The sequence below is a fragment of the Scomber scombrus genome, chromosome 3, assembly GCF_963691925.1.
Source record: "Scomber scombrus chromosome 3, fScoSco1.1, whole genome shotgun sequence".
NCBI lineage: Eukaryota > Metazoa > Chordata > Actinopteri > Scombriformes > Scombridae > Scomber > Scomber scombrus.
Genome location: NC_084972.1, coordinates 29844591 through 29857868, shown reverse-complemented (window position 1 = coordinate 29857868; position 13278 = coordinate 29844591). Strand labels below are relative to the sequence as shown.

The 13278-nt window shown below is 42.1% G+C and overlaps 1 protein-coding gene across 4 annotated transcripts in view; it reads right to left on the bottom strand.

Annotated features, from left to right (window-relative positions):
• Positions 1-7124: 7124 nt before the first annotated feature.
• Positions 7125-13278, bottom strand: part of mtss1 (MTSS I-BAR domain containing 1) — a 215471-nt gene continuing 209317 nt past the window's right edge. For 2 of the 4 annotated variants that reach the window (XM_062416009.1, XM_062416008.1), the window contains 2 exons: positions 13205-13231; positions 7125-11972 (listed from right to left, as the gene is read on the bottom strand). In XM_062416009.1, coding sequence (XP_062271993.1) covers positions 10816-11972; positions 13205-13231 — 1184 coding nt within the window. In that variant the 3' untranslated portion in view covers positions 7125-10815. The remainder of the gene's footprint in view (positions 11973-13204; positions 13232-13278) is intronic. The other 2 variants (XM_062416010.1, XM_062416011.1) reach the window with 2 other exon arrangements.

Here is a 13278-nt window from a genome sequence, read left to right as displayed (position 1 = left end):
GAGTAGTATGATTTTTAAAAGCTGCTTTTTGTTAAACCAACTCAGACACATTTCATTTAATCCTCACATACTGTTCAGGGTCAAAATTGACCCATTTTTACATTTGAAAGCAATAAATACACTCTAAATACTTCTTAATTTTAGCCTGAAATTTGATGACTTCTCCTTAAAACATTTGAGTACAGCTGATCCATATTATATTTAAAGAGTTTGACCCATATGTATTGTCATAGCCCTGGCTCAGAGAGCAAGACAAAGGGGGAGACCACACAAGTTTAAAGTAAATTAAACCGAACATTTATTTAAAGATACAACCCAAAAATCATTATGATAAAGAGATCTGTAATCTGTAAGGTCAGTAATGTATGCAATGATGTAAGTGAGTGGAGTGTGGTGATGTTTAAAACAAAACAAAGAAACACAAACACAAACCAAGCATGCAGCAAAGGTCAGAGAGAGAGAGAGAGAGAGAGAGAGAGATGCAGAGGCAACTAAATAACCTGGGCCCAGGCTGCCCAGGTGCATGTCATTTCATCTCAGCAGCTCCACCCATCTACCTGCAAGGAGCCTGCATCAAAACAATTAATGACAAACAAAACAGAGGGAGGGGTCGTCACACCCCCCCACATAAGAGCGGAGACCCACTAGGTACTCTGCCAATATGTCATAACTATTTACATATTTACAGAATGACACGACCTTAGACAGTGTGTTGGAGTAATGAAAACATTCATACCTTATACCTGCCTTATACCGATCCCTCAGGACTATCTTACCCCCTCCGCAACCTGGGTACCTACAGGAGCATATTTAAGAGAGAACTGGACAGCCCAAAAAGAAAACAGACAAAGGCAGAAATATGGTGACATTACAGTGTACTCCTAATACACAGCTAGAAGGCACGAGAAAGGGCATCAGCCATTACATTTTCGCTGCCTTTAATATGGCGAACATCCAAATGATAAGGCTGCAAAAATAGTGCCCATCTCATTAAACGCTGGTTAGGATTTTGCAGGGAGCGTAAGAAGGTGAGGGGATTATGGTCGGTATACACTACAAGAGTTCCTGAACCAGTATACACATCAAAATGCTGTAATCCCCAAATTAATGCCAGGGCCTCTTTCTCAATAACAGAATAGTTCAGCTGGTAAGAATTGAACTTTTTTGAGAAGAACCCAACTGGCCTCTCTACCCCCATACCATCAGACTGCAACAGGACCGCTCCAGCCCCCACGTGACTGGCATCAACCTGCAACATAAATGGCTTATCAAACTGTGGTGCTGTCAACACAGGAGAGGAACAGAGGAGAGCTTTAACATTTTGAAAAGCATCTTGAGCCTTATCTGACCAGACAAACTTCACCTTCAACTTCAGAAGATCTGTAAGAGGTGCCACAACTGATGAGAAGTTCTTACAGAAACTTCTATAGTACCCCACCATTCCCAAGAAACGCATCAAGTCTTTCTTTGCTCTAGGAGGCGGAAAATTCTTAATGGCTTCCACTTTGGCCTCAACAGGGCGAACCTCCCCTTGTCCCACCACTTTACCTAAATAGGTAACTGTGGCTCTTGCAAAATCACATTTGGCCAAATTCACAGTCAACTGTGCCCATACCAGTCTGTCAAACAATGCAGTGATCCTCTGCAGATGCTCCTCCCAAGTATCACTGTACACAACAACATCATCAAGGTACACAGCACAACCAACCAGCCCGTCTACCACAATATTCATGAGCCGTTGGAAAGTGGCTGGAGCATTACGTAACCCAAAGGGCATGACCTTATAGGAATACAAACCAGTAGGAGTTATGAACGCACTTATCTCCTGGGCCCGTGGAGACAGTGGGACCTGCCAGTATCCTTTTAACAGGTCAAATTTACTCACAAACTTGGCTGCACCTACTTGGTCCACACAATCCTCCATTCGTGGTAAAGGGAAAGAATCTGGCTTAGTGACACTGTTTACTTTCCTGAAATCAGTGCATGGTCGAAAAGTCGAATCAGGTTTTTTCACCAGTAAACACGGAGATGCCCAGCTAGAGTTGGAGGGCTCTGCGAGATCATTATCTAGCATGTACTGAACCTCTTTGTCCAGTTGTGTTTTCTTGTCTGGCGAAACACGATAAAAGCGCTGTTTAATTGGTTGAGCATCACCAACATCTATATCGTGTTCAATAAGATGTGTTTGCGAGGGCGTATCTGAAAACAGGGCTGGGTACCTATTTATCAATGAAATCAGTTCATTAAGTTTTCCCTCATCCAAGTGTCCAAGTACTGCTGGCAAAGACTTCAAGGTCTCAGAGTTTTTTTAAACGTACATGCAGTACTCCCTCAGGTGTCGGCCATTCCCCCTCCCCCATAGCTGCCCCCCCAGTAGAAGACATCTCCGTGTCCACACACAAGGCAGGTTTCATAGATGGGGCCTCCTGGGAGCAAAACGATGACGACCTACGGGCATAATAAGGCTTTAACAAATTTACATGACACAATCTAGATTTTCCATTTGGCATTGAAATCACATAGTTTTGTTCAGAAACTTGCTTTGTAACTGTGAACGGGCCAGCAAACCTCGCCTGAAATGGCGAACCTACCACTGGTAGCAGAAACATGACCTGTTCCCCGGGACTGAACTGCCGTTGTTTAGCTTTACGATCAAACACAGATTTCATCTTCTTTTGTGATTTTTCTAGCCTGTGTTTAGCCATTTTTCCCACGACATATAGTCTGTGTCGAAAACCATTAACATAATCAATCAAGTTTGATGGTGGTTCTGACATTTGGCAACCACTTTGCAAAAGTGCCACAGGACCACGCACAGAATGCCCAAAAACCAGGTCATTTGGACTAAAACCAGTGCTCACCTGCACCACCTCTCTTGCAGCCAGCAACAACCAAGGCAAACCCTCCTCCCAATCACGATCAAGCTCTGTGCAGTAAGCACGCAAGAGTGACTTCAGAGTTTGGTGAAAACGCTCTAAAGCACCTTGACTTTGAGGGTGATAAGCTGATGCCTGGTTATGTTTAATCCGAAGCTGCTGCAAAACCTGTGAAAACAGATGAGAGCGAAAGTTGGAACCTTGGTCAGTTTGAATCACTTTGGGAATGCCAAACACAGAAATAAACTGTGACAATGCCTTCAGTACAGACTTTGTTGTGATAGAACGCAATGGATACGCTGCTGGATACCTAGTAGCCTGGCACATCACCGTCAACAGATATTTGCTGCCAGATTTGGAAGGAGGCAGTGGACCAACACAGTCCATAATCAAATACTCAAACGGCTGATCTACTGCTGGTACAGGATACAGCGGTGCCGGACTTATAGTCTGATTAGGCTTACCCGTTAACTGGCAAGTGTGGCAAGTCTTGATGAAAGCAGATACATCCCTTTTCAACCTAGGCCAAAAAAAATGACGCAAGATCCGATGGTATGTTTTTTGAACCCCCATGTGTCCTGCTACATTATCATGGGAGGCTTTCATCACCATCTCTCTAAATTTGTCAGGTACCACAATTTGTACAATTGGTTTTCCCACACCATTGTCTGCTTGTGGACACCATTTTCGCACCAGGACATCATCTTTCATGAAATAACCCTTAACTGCAGTTTCCATGTCCCCCACAGGAGACGTCAACTCAAAAAGTGTCTTTAGAGAGGAATCAGACTTCTGTCCCTCAATTAACTCTCCATGAGAGATAGACTCAAGAGGCACAGGAATAACCACTGCTTTACATTTAACAACTTCCTGCCGTGCAGCGTCATCTCTTCTCTTCTCCATGGCTCGAGTTATTGCACAAACTGGGAACAACTCCATCTCAGGCACAACCTCAACTGTTTTTTTCACCTCTGTCTGTACTGGTGGTAGAACAGGAACCTTAGTGATAACATAAGGTGGCGGAACATTAGCCCAAACTCTACTTCCTGCCAGATCATTACCAAGAATCATATCAATGTCTTCCACAGGCAAGGCCGGACGCACCCCAACTGCCACCTCCCCAGTGACCAAACCACAAGACAACTCCATCTTATGTACTGGCACTGGAATAATCGTCATACCCATTCCTCGCATCAAAATGAAATCTCCCGTACTTGATTCTGAGGAGAAAGGAAGGACAGACTCACAGATAAAACTATGTTTTGCCCCAGTGTCTCTCAGGATTCTGACTGCCACTTCCTCTCCGAACAGTGAGACTTGACCATCTGAAATAAAAGGTGAAAAGTCATCCTCGTCCCTTTTTGATTCATCCACCGGACAGAGATCATCCAAGGGACTGAGAGTGTGAAGTGCCATCTGGGTTGAAACAGAGGCAGCCAAAGCAGCTGGTTTAAACTGTGTGCTACTTGAGAACTTTGATTTCCCTTTAAGCACAGGACAGTCATTTTTCCAGTGCCCTTTACATTGACAGTAGTTGCAAACCTTACTGGGATCACCTTTCTTCCAACTACGCTCAAACCTGGACGAACTTGACTCCCCATGTGGCAGAAAACCTTTACCTGCACGTGACGAAAAACTATTCTGTGCCACCCTGTCATCACAAAAAGTACTTCTATGTGTCAGAAAATATTCATCTGCCAGCACTGCTGCTTCCTGGGGCGTTTTAACTTTTCTCTCATTTAAATATGTAGCAATACTCTCTGGGACACAGTTTTTTAATTGTTCAAGCGCCACTAAATCGTAAAGTTGCTGAAAAGTATCCACTTCTGATGCCGAACACCAACGATTAAACTGGAGAACCATCTCCCTCACAAATTCCACATGAGTCTGGTGCTCCCTCTTTCTCAAACCCCTGAAACGTTGCCGATAGGCTTCGGGTACCAACTCATATGCTTTTAGCACAGCCGCCTTCACTTTAACATAGATTCTGCTTTCTGCTGGACTTAAAGCAGAATATGCTTCCTGTGCTTTCCCAGTGAATACACATTGGAGCAACAGGGTACATTCAGTGTCTGTCCATGCACAACTTTCTGCAACCCGCTCAAACAAACAAAAAAATGTATCCGGATCCTTCTCACTGAAATTTGGCACCAACCTTAACTTTGTACTGAAATCACCTCTAGAAAAAGAATCACTAGACCCCGCACTTTCCCTGCCTGAACTGTCATTAATTTTGCCCTCCTTAATCAGACTCAGCTTATACTGTTCCAGCTCTAATTTGGTCTGTTCTGTTTTGAATTTCATTTTTTCAAGTTCCAATTGTATTTCAAGCTCCTTATGCTGTTTAAGTTTCTCATGTTCCAATTGCATTGTTAACAACTCTTTCTGTTGTTCAAAACTCAATGCTGCATTGATCACCTTGGGTTGAAACTCCTCCCTTTTAAGGACTCCAGAGTCCACCAAGTTTGCTTTCAAAATGGCTTTAATATTTTCTTTCAAACGTTTATCACCTACCTCAATATCATAATGGTCAGCTATTTTCAAAAGCTGATCCTTGGTGTACTGACTGAGAAGGTGATCAGAAGGAGAGTGAAAAAACTCATCCACTGACGCCATTATCAAACCCCTGATTTAAGGTATAGTTTAAGCAAACACAATACAATATATTTCCCCAATTTCTACATGCAAACTAGCACTTGGAGAAACCAAAGATTCACAAGGAGAGTTCCCCACTAACCTTACCTAACACACAAAAAAAAAACTTACCTAACTAACTCAACCCTAGTCTTCTGGCAGTCACATGTGGGGGGTACTTATGCACGCTAACCAGTGGAGTGGAGAAAATAACCAGCAATTTGCCACCTTCCCACAGCCACTGAGATGCTCCCGAGCTTTGCTCTACCCACGTTCACCACCGGCCTAGAATGGAGCACGGTGAACCCTCTAAACAGGATTCATCCCTTTTCCTACCTGGGAAAAACTCCTGTAAACCATGGTTCTCCTTACCAGTTCACAGCAGAAAATCTGGAAAATATATAACACAACACAATGAATCAAAACAGTCAACAGAACCACAATTTCTCCCTCAACCAAATACCAAAAAATCTCAAAATCAATCATACATGTGTGAATCTCCCACAAATGCACCAGTAACAAATCAGAGTGGCAACTTTGAACTATACCACCCTGAACAATCCACAGTCCAAAATGGATAAACAACCTGGCACAAACCTACTGAAATCTACTAAATAGCAAGTCTAAATATAGGTCGACGAGCCCCCATTTTGTCATAGCCCTGGCTCAGAGAGCAAGACAAAGGGGGAGACCACACAAGTTTAAAGTAAATTAAACCGAACATTTATTTAAAGATACAACCCAAAAATCATTATGATAAAGAGATCTGTAATCTGTAAGGTCAGTAATGTATGCAATGATGTAAGTGAGTGGAGTGTGGTGATGTTTAAAACAAAACAAAGAAACACAAACACAAACCAAGCATGCAGCAAAGGTCAGAGAGAGAGAGAGAGAGAGAGAGAGAGATGCAGAGGCAACTAAATAACCTGGGCCCAGGCTGCCCAGGTGCATGTCATTTCATCTCAGCAGCTCCACCCATCTACCTGCAAGGAGCCTGCATCAAAACAATTAATGACAAACAAAACAGAGGGAGGGGTCGTCACAGTATTCAAAAATTCAAAGAAATACTGTTGCATTCGTCACTTTTAATATAGTTCATGTTGTTTCTTAATAAACAAGAAGTGCAAAAACTGAATAATAAACTCTCTCGGCTCTCTAAAAGCTTCATTAAGGACTAATCTTGCTTATTATCTGTGATTGATGACGTATTCATGAATGATTTGTTGTGCAGGACTTTGGTAGAGACTAATTATGAGGGGATACTGTGATGGGTCTGATTATGAACAGTATGTGATGGTTAAAGTAGAGTATTTTATGTCTTCACACAGGTCTGGAGAGGATTTTTAAGCAGGCTCCAGAGGTTTCTAGATGCAGAATCGTCCAGCAGAGGGCAGCGTTACAGCACAGACGGAGGGGACATATAGTTTTTGGGATAATAGCAGTCTAAGTTTAGGTTAGAAGAAGATGTAGAAAGTATTTTAAATTCCAGCAGCCAGGATGTACTCCCTGTTAGTGAGGAGGAAACACTCAAATTCATCCCAGTAAACACTAAATAAAAAGACTGCTCCAGCTGCATAGTAAAAGTACACGACACAAAAAAAGAGCACCAGCAGAATCAATCAATCAATTATTATTATTATCAGTTTTTGATCCCACAGAGAACGTCAAAAGATGAAGAAAGAAAAAAGCATTTCTACATTCTGTTGGTTCGTGTCGGTCATACGTCCGTTTAGTCCTTTGCTCGCTTCATAACAGTCAAGACATCCAATCGGGTTTCAGATCCTCAGACATCAGGAAGTTCACTGGGTTTCCTCCTCTTTTTTTTTTTAAAGCTTTTCTACAAAAATATGACGAGTGACAACCGACGGCGGAGTCACATCTGATCACATCACCTGATCAATAAATCAACAAAAATACAATCAGAATATGTATACATACATTTTTATATATAGATTTAGATCTCTCCCAGGAATAGAAGCACTAATATATACAGACTCAGGGCGGCTGTGGGCTTATTGGGTCCAATCAATCAATCAATCAATCAATCAATCAATCAATCAATTGAATGCAAGATGCTCTCAGACTGATGGGCAGGCAGCGTTTCTGTCTTGTTAAATCAGCTGCAGCGGCACAAAAACTTAAAATACACAGAGAAGTGTGTCTGAGAACAGAGCAGGACCAGCTGACCAGACACCGGACTACATTTCCCAGCATGCCTCCCAGTAGGGCTGTAGCGTTGATTTAAAATAAAATAAAAACTGTGGTCATGATCCTGAAATTCCTCCTCCAGCATCCTACACACTGAACATCTCATGAACCTCAAACCAAACTGTGAAAAACTTAAAATGTAATATTTTATTAACTTACGGAATAATATTTTTTTGAAAAGCTTCTCCCAACATGACTTTAACTTCTCTGCTCTGTCATGTAAGTTACTCTAATGGAAAATACTAAATCCTTTTTATTCTAACTTAGTTGTCTGACTAATAAGTCACATTTTAAGATATTTATTTAAAATCAGTCTGCCTTCAAAAAGAAAAAAGCCCAACTCATTGAATATGACTGATTGTACAATGTAAACACTTAAAATGTAACAACTGAAACAATTAATGATTGAGAGAAAATTAATTAGCAACAACTTTGACTATATATATATTGATTGTTTAATAAAAATAGCTAAGTATCTTGCTTCTTTGGGTTTTCAAACTGTTCATTATAGAAAACAGGAAATTTGAATTACAGTTTTTTATCGACCAAATTATTAAACAAAACAATATTCAACAATACTTGATACTTGCAGCCTGAGTAAAATTCTCATGTCATTCAATCCTTTAAATGACACAGAATAAGAACAGGACATGACCTCAGTGTGTCAGCGGTAGCTACGGCCCTGCGTCCCAGCATGCTTTGTAAGCGACACTCGGGCGGCAACTTTTAGAGGCAACGTATCTTTTTCAGCATCATCACATGTAACAGACAGCAGCTGAAGTCAAGTTTAAAGTCGACAGCTGGTTGATATAACCTTTGAACCTTCTCTATATGAATCTCTATATGATTCAGTTTTCAGCTCTCCTTCTTAATACTGCTCAGCAGTAACTGTTGGGGTTTAAAATTATCTTATCAGACCCTCGTCCGTCTGCATCTCTGCTCCAACAAACATATGCATTGGGCTTATTAACAACTTTAAGTAACAAAAGTTTGAAATAAAGTACATCAAAGTTTTACCAAATTTACAATTTAAAGACAACCTCCACATTTTATATATGAAGCCTGATGATCTGGCTGAATGGCCATTTCTAATAACATTTTGGGGGCACAAAACCTCTGGCAGCTGTTGCTCAGAGCAGTTTACTTATTTGTCATGTCGATTTAAGAAACATGCTGATTTAGGAGTGGTTATTTCTACATATTGACCAGTTCTCAGGAGATCTTGGTCCCTTAATTAACACAGGACGCCCTAAAAATGAAATAATTGAGCCACTTTTATTTTATATTGGTGCTGCAGCTGTTTGCATGTAGATAATACTGTCAGGTTGGAGAAATATAGCAATGTGCTGTGGTGTGGCGTTGAGTTGGGTTTGTGCATTTTTCAGCTTCTTTTAAAATATTTACATTCTTATTTTTTACCAGCATATAGGACAGATAGTCATGCAGTATTGTGGCTGAGGCAGAACTAGTTTTTTTGGGAAGCACAGCCTGCGATAATCCATCGACAGTCACACAGTACTTTGCACACTGTGTTCAACCTTGCTGTTATTTTTCGGTTTTCTGGAAGATTACATCCTCATTTCTAATCGCTCCTAAGCTTTGATTAGCTTGGTTGATTTTCTAAAATGGGTAAAACAGCCAATCAATTAGCTGCAACACATTTTTCAGTAATGTGGGCGGTGATTCAGAGGTCTGGAACCAAAAAAAAACAAAAGCAATATTAGACTGGATGAAGGGATTAATTAGATTTTCGTGATAACAAATCCAAATGGTTCAGCAGCATGGAACCAGATCCAAAATAGAACCAGCTATTTGGAGCCCAACCAAACTCTGTAGATAAATAAAAAGATAAATAAACGTTGCCTGAATGCACACACAGTCCTGAACTCTGAAGCAGGACGTAAAGAGTTGGAAGATTTCCAGTTCGGATGCTGATTGAAACTGAGTGTTTATGAGGAGGGGGAGCTGAATTTAAACACACAAACAAAATAAACTTCTAACAGTGTCTTTATTAAACATATTAGATCCTGTGTCTTTAGAAACAGAAATAAATCAAAGTTCTTTTAATGTGAACCTCTATAGTTATGCTCCTCATAGCCCGCTATGTTATCAGCAAGAATGTGGTCCACAGTCGCCAATCTGCTTCTCCAACAACGTCCATGTTGCCTCTAAAAGTTGCCGACGGATCACTGACTTTTAATCAAGATTGTTCTGAATATTAACAAGCTAATTATTTAACAGATGATCAACCTCAGTAACATTTCTAATCCTTTACTACAAGCAGTGACTTTCAGCTGCACCATTTGGCATCCCGATATGTCTATTTAAGATTTCTACATGGAGGCAAAGGATGATGTGAAATTAAGCAAAACATCACCTCCTCAGCTGCTCCTAAAGCTTTTTTTTTTCCTTTGTTCTGACATATTTACAATCTACAGATCCAGTCGATGTTTTATTCCAGAGTCATGAGCGTCAGGTTCAGTATCTGACTCTTCGAGATGACCGAGACCGAACCGAGCACTGTCACTCACCGTTCGGATACACCGGACCCACCGCTTACCCACAGCCAGCACATCAAAACCTCCACACGCCATGGTTCAACCACGTTACACAGTAGTGGAGCTATTGGACTAATCAATAAACCCCACCCTCCTGGGAGTCTAGGCAAAAAAAGGCAAATCAAACACACCCCAGTACTCAAAGAGGATCTGAGACACTAACAGCTTCCCGTCCGGCTGATTAACGAGCCACATAACAATCGTCTAAGCAGGAAGTGAGTACTAAATAAAAACAATCAATAGTTCCATGGGTAAGACTGGGGCGAACAAAAACTTTATCCACAATCGAAATGCAAAAACAAAAAGGCAAAAGATGGTCGCTGCAGCAACAGGAAATAACAACAAAATCTCCAAAAAAAAAGTTAAAGACAAACAGAAAAATCTTAACGCAGAATTTAAAATCAAACAAGACACAAGAATAGTTCCAGCGATTAATCAGCGCGTTTGTCAAGTCCTCAATCTGTACTGAACAGGAAGTCTACGTGTTTGCTGGACCCATTTAAACATGACAGTTAACCAGCAGGGAAGTGTCATAAGCCTCATTTGTGATTGGTCGGAGGGGGCAGCGCAGGGGCGGAGCGATCGTTGGTGAGGGTCCTTTTGAGCTTCACCCCTCTGATGAGATTCAGCATGTTTCCTTCTCCCTCCTGGGTCGGCTGCTCCGGGTTCTGGTCCTGGATGGAGGGCGGAGGAGGCTGGGGCTGGTAGTGAGCGCTGTGGCCTGGAGCGGAGGGATCTCCCTGGGCAACGGAGGCCTGCTGCTGTTGCTGCTGCTGTTGCTGCTGCTGCTGCTGCTGGAACAGCTTCTGTTTCTGCTGCTGGTTCAGGTGCAGCAGCTGTTCTTGCTGCTGTTGATACAGATCCTGCTGATGCTGCAGCTGAGACTGTTGATACTGAAACTGTTGCTGAAGCTGAAGCTGCTGCTGCTGAAACTGTTGCTGCTGCTGCTGCTGCTGATGAAACTGTTGCTGCTGATATTGATGCTGCTGCTGTTGAATCTGGAGTTGTTGGTTGTGCTGCAGCAGTTGCCCACTTTGCTGCTGCTGCTGCTGCTGATGATGGTTTAAGTGTTGGTTGATTTGTTGCTGTTGCTGTTGCTGTAGTTGCTGCTGGTACTGTCTCTGTTGTTGCTGTTTGGCGTTGCTGCCCTCTGGTGGCAGGGAGGGTACGGTGGGTACGGGCACCGGGATGGGCATCTGACCCGGGACCAGCTGGTAGTACGGTGAGGAAGAGGAGTTGGGAGGCAGGGCGCTGAGGCTCTGCGTGGAGGTGCAGAGTTTACTGTGACCTAAACCTCCTGCTCCTACAGCAGAGGGCACTGTGAACACATTGTCATCGCTGCCGCCGTTTCCTGCGATCGCTTTGAGGGGGATCTGAGGGGTGCAGATGGGTATGGGAACCCCCCCGCTGATCGTACCCCTTCGATACGCCGGCTTGGACGACGGCTTGCGTCTGATGGTTGCCGTGTGAGTCGGCAGCTGGCGTACGGACCCGCCGATCAATTCTTGCTCGGCCAACAGGCTGACGGTGGAGGTGGGGCGCTGGGACTGAGCAAACTTCCTGTACTGGAAACTGAGATCGGAGTTCCTCGGGATGGTCGAGGATTTGTCAAAGTCTGATTGGCTGTTGACGTGGGAGAGATGGTGTAAAGAGATGGAGTCGGCGTCTCCGTGGAGAGAGATGGACTCGTAGTCAACTGGAGAGAGAGAGAGAGAGAGAAAGAGAGAGAGAATATTAGTTGTTGTTCTGGAGTCAGCTGTTCTTATATTTTCTATCTCCGTGACATCTGATTGTGTTTTTATCTCCTCATCTGACACACAGATGATAAACACTGCAGGAACACATAATTACATCAGTGACTCACTGGTCCTGTGTGTCTGTGTGTGTGTGTGTGTGTGTGTGTGTGTGTGTGTGTATGTGTGCGTTAGTGTATGAATTAAAAATAAGGAAGCGCATCATAGTGGAAACTCTTATCCTCCAATAAAACAAAATTTAAAAAACAGGGAACACAGCAACCCAATTACTTTTAATTCACACACAAACAAGCACCATGTTCCTAGATAATGAATTTAAAAGCAAAGCACGTCACCTCATATGAATGACTGCACAACTTTTATAAGGTCAAACACAGACATATAGGATGAGGGAGAGAGTTATACAGTAAGGTTTTTTTCTATTTTGCTTTCTGTATATTTTGGTTCTAAAAACTCATCTAAGAGGAAAAAGTCTGTGAATGTTTGTCTCTGAGGGCAAAGGAGATATCTTTATATTAACACTGAATTATCTGCAAAATCTTCATGTGGAGACAAATGCAGGTCAGCAGCCAACAAAACAGCTCAACTAACAAAAGGATGATTTATAAATTTAAATAAATGAAGTTAGTTTTAGTGCCAAAACAATTGATTAGCAACCTGACAGAAAACTATCACTTCAAGGTATAGTTCCAACATAAAATGTTACACTAAATATAACAGACACAATTTGAAACAACATGGTACATTACCAGATTGAAAGGGAGTGAGGAGAAAAAAAATCTCAAAATAACAACACGAACAGTATCACAGATGTTCTACTCACGCAAACAAAGAAATTCTGACATCGTTTTACTTTCACTGGTTGAAATAACAAACCACACGTTGCCTGCAGCAGATTATGTCATTATATCAGCTGCTGTAATGAACTAACTGGTGTGTTATTTCATCTCATGCCGCTCATCTCATTTTCAGATTGTAGCTGAAGGTTGTGTTTTATTAAATTAAGAATATTATCAATTACTAATTAGAGTAACTGATACTCAGCTGAAGCTAAATTTATTGGATAAACGGATGCTGATTTGATGACATGCAATCGAACCCGAATCCTAGCTGGGAGACAAAGCAGGCAGACAGACAGACAGACAGACAGACAGATAGAGAGTCAGAGACCTACCATAGAGGGGAGGATCTCTCTTTACTGCTGGAAGAGAAGGAAGGAAGTTTAACCAAGAAAAACACAAAACTACT